The 4,080-nt window shown below is 40.4% G+C and overlaps 1 protein-coding gene across 1 annotated transcript in view; it reads right to left on the bottom strand.

Annotated features, from left to right (window-relative positions):
• Positions 1 to 2,993, bottom strand: part of grin2aa (glutamate receptor, ionotropic, N-methyl D-aspartate 2A, a) — a 152,837-nt gene extending 149,844 nt beyond the window's left edge. The window contains exon 1 of the mRNA XM_008415757.2: positions 2,468 to 2,993. Within this exon, the coding sequence (XP_008413979.1) occupies positions 2,468 to 2,971 (504 nt within the window). The 5' untranslated portion in view covers positions 2,972 to 2,993. The remainder of the gene's footprint in view (positions 1 to 2,467) is intronic.
• Between the last annotated feature and the right edge of the window lie 1,087 nt (positions 2,994 to 4,080).

Here is a 4,080-nt window from a genome sequence, read left to right as displayed (position 1 = left end):
CCTGGTCACAATAAGGGATTATCCCTCACCCCTTCGTCTCTCTGTTTCCCCTCTCCACCTCCTTTATTTTACACCACCTCTTTCTTCCTCCTCTGTCGCCCCTTCAAACTTATCTCCTCCTCTCCTTAATGCTCCCTGCCCCTCACAGACAGATGCCACATCTGCCATTACGGGATCAATAAACCATTACCATGGAATCTTTAAAGGACATTTGTATTTACTTTAAACAAATGAAGAAATGTCTACACTGGCCTCCAGAACGGCTACAGGGAAGCACGGTTTTGAAATTTCTGCGATAGCTGCAGAGCCACTGCATAAATTTTGAAGGAGGGTGCTCTTAATGTGAGTGCAGCTTCACAATTATGACACTCTCTAATATGGGGATATTGAGTGAGGAGGAATGCAAATTAAAAGAGATCTTTAGAAGAACAGTACTTATGACAAAACCGCCTGGAGGAGAGAGTGAGATTTGGAGGAACTATATTGCAACGAAACATAAGAAATCACCCAAACATGTCGATTTAGGGGATTTTGTTGTCAGTAATTACACAACCGCCATTTTCACTGTTAAACTAGCARTAACATGTTGATTTATTTTAACAATATGGAGCATAATTATGCCATAATTATTCTAACTACGGTTTCAAATTCACTTTTTAAAATGTTATTTATGTAGGAAAAAAAAAGAAGGTTTTTTCACAGAACAACTTCTACCCCACTCTGTTACCCACAATAACAGTAACAATATTTTTTTTTTACAGTAGCTAAAACGACTGTGGTCAGCAGCTGGTAGTGTCTGTGTTCCTGCTTGCAAACAGAAAGCATGCAGACACGTGTCACTTGCAGTCAGTCCCAGTTGTGACAGGTCGTACATGTTCCAACTCTGTCCAAACAAACAATATGTTCGCTGGCAAAGAACCAAGAGGAGAGGAGGTGGGGGCAGGGGGGTGCTGTCATTCCCAGCTAAGGCTAGTTGTTTGTGAATTGCTCTGTGCACTGCGGTGCATGCTCAGTAGACAATGAGATGGYCGAGAGTGTGCCAACGATCAGCTGCACAGAGCATAAAGTGCTCTGTACCTSCTGCTGCACACTGCCGCTCAGATGGCTAWAACATCTCACTTYAAAACTGATAAATTAAGGCCCRATGTGCCATGGGGTGTTTCGTGTGCCATTTCGCACTCGACAAGGATACATCTCATATCCGCTTTGACGACAGATGATTTAAAGTAATCTTCCAAYGTCCTAGTCRAAGTCTACCTTAATAAAATGTGATCTTGTTTTCTTTAATGAACAATATCTAACTGTAAAATATAAGTTTATGGTGATTTTGGTTTGATTAGGGATCACRCTGTGTCATATTGCAAAACAATCAATTGTTCCAAAGAGGGATCAGAACCAAAGTAAATAGAAAATGTTTGTGATGTAAAAAGTATTGAGAAACTAACATCAAATTATTAGATAAAATATGCATTTGAGCCTCTCTGTGATTATATATCTCTACAGTTAATAATAATAGTTTATGACRAATAACAATAAAGTGRCATACAAAGGTTTCACACGTTAAGCTATCATTTTCTTTTCTTGGTTGCCTTAGATTGAAAAAAAAAAATCAAAAATGTTTCATGGTGTCCTCCAGTTTACTCAAATCAAGTCTAGCTGCCCTACTTTTACTTTTTATTTAATTMTTTTTGTTTTTTCAAATTGAAAACATAACAAGCATAATTTTAACACTTTATGACGAATTCTGGTGGAAACCTCATTTCACATTCTAGAAAAAATATATTTCAAGTTCAGTTTCGTTCTAAAAGTGGCAGCGACAAATTAAAAGATCTCATCACTGCCACATGAATCCACACAATCGCAGGCTGCTCGTTCGTTTCCCTTTTTAGGTTCAACTTGATTGGCAGGCCAGCAAGCATTGCTTATTCAAATGAGGGGACCAATCAAGCTTCTTTCACCTCTGCAGAGGAGATTTTTGCATGGTGAAAGGGGATTTATGATATTAGATCTCACTGAACTATGTGTAGTTGATGTACGCCGCAGGCAGCACCCTCTATTTTTATTATTTTTCTTCAGAGCCACTTTTTTTTTGAGCCTGTACACCAACTGTTGTCAAATTCTTCACCACTCCCAAATGTTTCTTCTGAATCTTTTACTTATCCTCATGTACCCTGTTTCCATTGCTCACATCCTTTCATCTGTCACAATCTGATTTCTTCCTTTCTCTGCCTTCTCTCCCTAGATACAGAGTGCACTTGTGTTTTCTTGAGTTGCAGCTAACCGAAAATGGGCTCAAGAGATGGACGGAACAGATCTCCTGCTCCCCAGAGAACCGACATTCAAATATGAAAAGCAAGACATTTTACCAAGTCATTMRCAAACGAACAACACAAATTCACCCGCGCCACGTAGGGACTCAACATTCACTCGTTGCCACATCTCTGAAATCCAGTCAGTGCCCACATACCTTGTCAGCCATGATCATGGACGAGCCCCCATGGATGCCCAAAATGGGTATGAGTGTCTGCGAGGAAATAAAATCCAAAATYTGGGCAATGGCCTCTTGGTCAGTGCCATCCCCAAACACCACGCCGTGGATCTTGGTCCCTGACATCAGRTCACACATGTGGGTGATGATGCTTTTCGGGTCGGTCTTGTTGACCAGCAGCGTGACCACGTTGACGTCGATAGGGTCCTCTTTGCTCCACAGCGCCCGGATGTCCTGGTCCGAGATGTAGCGCGTGCACCCCAGGATCACGGCGATGTTCAGAACCGGCACTTTCTCCGACCCACCGCCCGTCCGCTGCTTCTGCGCTGCCACCGGGTCCACCGTGGCCGTCACCGCCACCAGGAGGGCCAGGGAGAGCAGCGCACCTKCCCCTCCACCRCGGCCACTGGTGCTCCTTCTACTCCTCCTCTTGCTCCTTTTGCTGCCGAGGGACATGGTGCTAAACCACTTCATCCCCTGCATGGAGAGAGGATAATGGGACCAGATGTAGACAGATCAAGGAGTGAGGAAAAAAGTGTGGCAAGATGGTGGTGAGAAAAAGCAGAAGAGATAAATTGTTAATGCGCAGCTCATTTAGCCCACACATTGAAGTAGCAATTTTTTTTTTTTTTTTTTCATATTCAGTTTCTTCTCTGTGAGTTTATTGAAAATCAAAACCTTGCGGGGAGGGAGATGGCCTTGGGAGGATGTTGAGGAGGGGTGAGAGGAAGAGAAGATGACTAACAAGTTTACACTTTATGGTCACGACTGCTGGGATCAGATGATTCTGGTACAATCTGTGCTTGTTGAAYGAATGAAGAAGAGTTTTTAAAGAGCTCACGTTTTCATCTTAATTTKTATACTTTACAAAACATTAAAAACACAATGAACTGATTAATTGGATGACAAGTTCATGCTTAATAGTTGAATTAACTATATTTTCGCTGCAAAGTTTTGTTAGATTTAGGCTGAWTGCATCAAATATCTCAAATATATTACAATATTATTGAAAAGTTGGTTTATTTCAGTAAATTATATTCACACATTCTATGGCCTAAATAACAAATTGATGTTTTAAAGCCATTATTTCTGTTAATTGCGATGATTCTTTGCATAAAATTAATAAAAAACAAGTATGTTTAATTCCTGCGTAAAGGTTGATGTTTTCAAAACATAGCTTTAATCTGACAAATGAACCTCGTCTGAATGCATATTCTAACATACCAAATGTATCAAAGCCAAAATGGGCGTCAAACAGTAATTAAGCATGTATCAAAAATTTTTATTTTCCATTTCAAAGTATCAACGATCCTCATAATTCAGCTGCGTTGCTTTGGAGYTGCTCTTTTTGATACTTTCTCAGGAATTAAACTTTGCAGGAAAGTTAGGAAGATCAAACATTTCTTTTCTACTAACAAGTTAGTTTTAAACATGAAAAATGTTGTTTAACTGTAAAGGACCTCTAACCGTCCGTGGTCTCACACCAAAAAACATCCATGAACAATTACAACGGAACAAACAAGTGGGCTCTGAAGCCTGCACCAATGTTTTTARATGGGAGTCACACCTAGATCCCAAAAACATTGACTCAT

The sequence above is a fragment of the Poecilia reticulata genome, linkage group LG8, assembly GCF_000633615.1.
Source record: "Poecilia reticulata strain Guanapo linkage group LG8, Guppy_female_1.0+MT, whole genome shotgun sequence".
Classification (NCBI taxonomy): Eukaryota; Metazoa; Chordata; class Actinopteri; order Cyprinodontiformes; family Poeciliidae; genus Poecilia; species Poecilia reticulata.
This window is presented reverse-complemented; position numbering and strand designations above follow the sequence as displayed.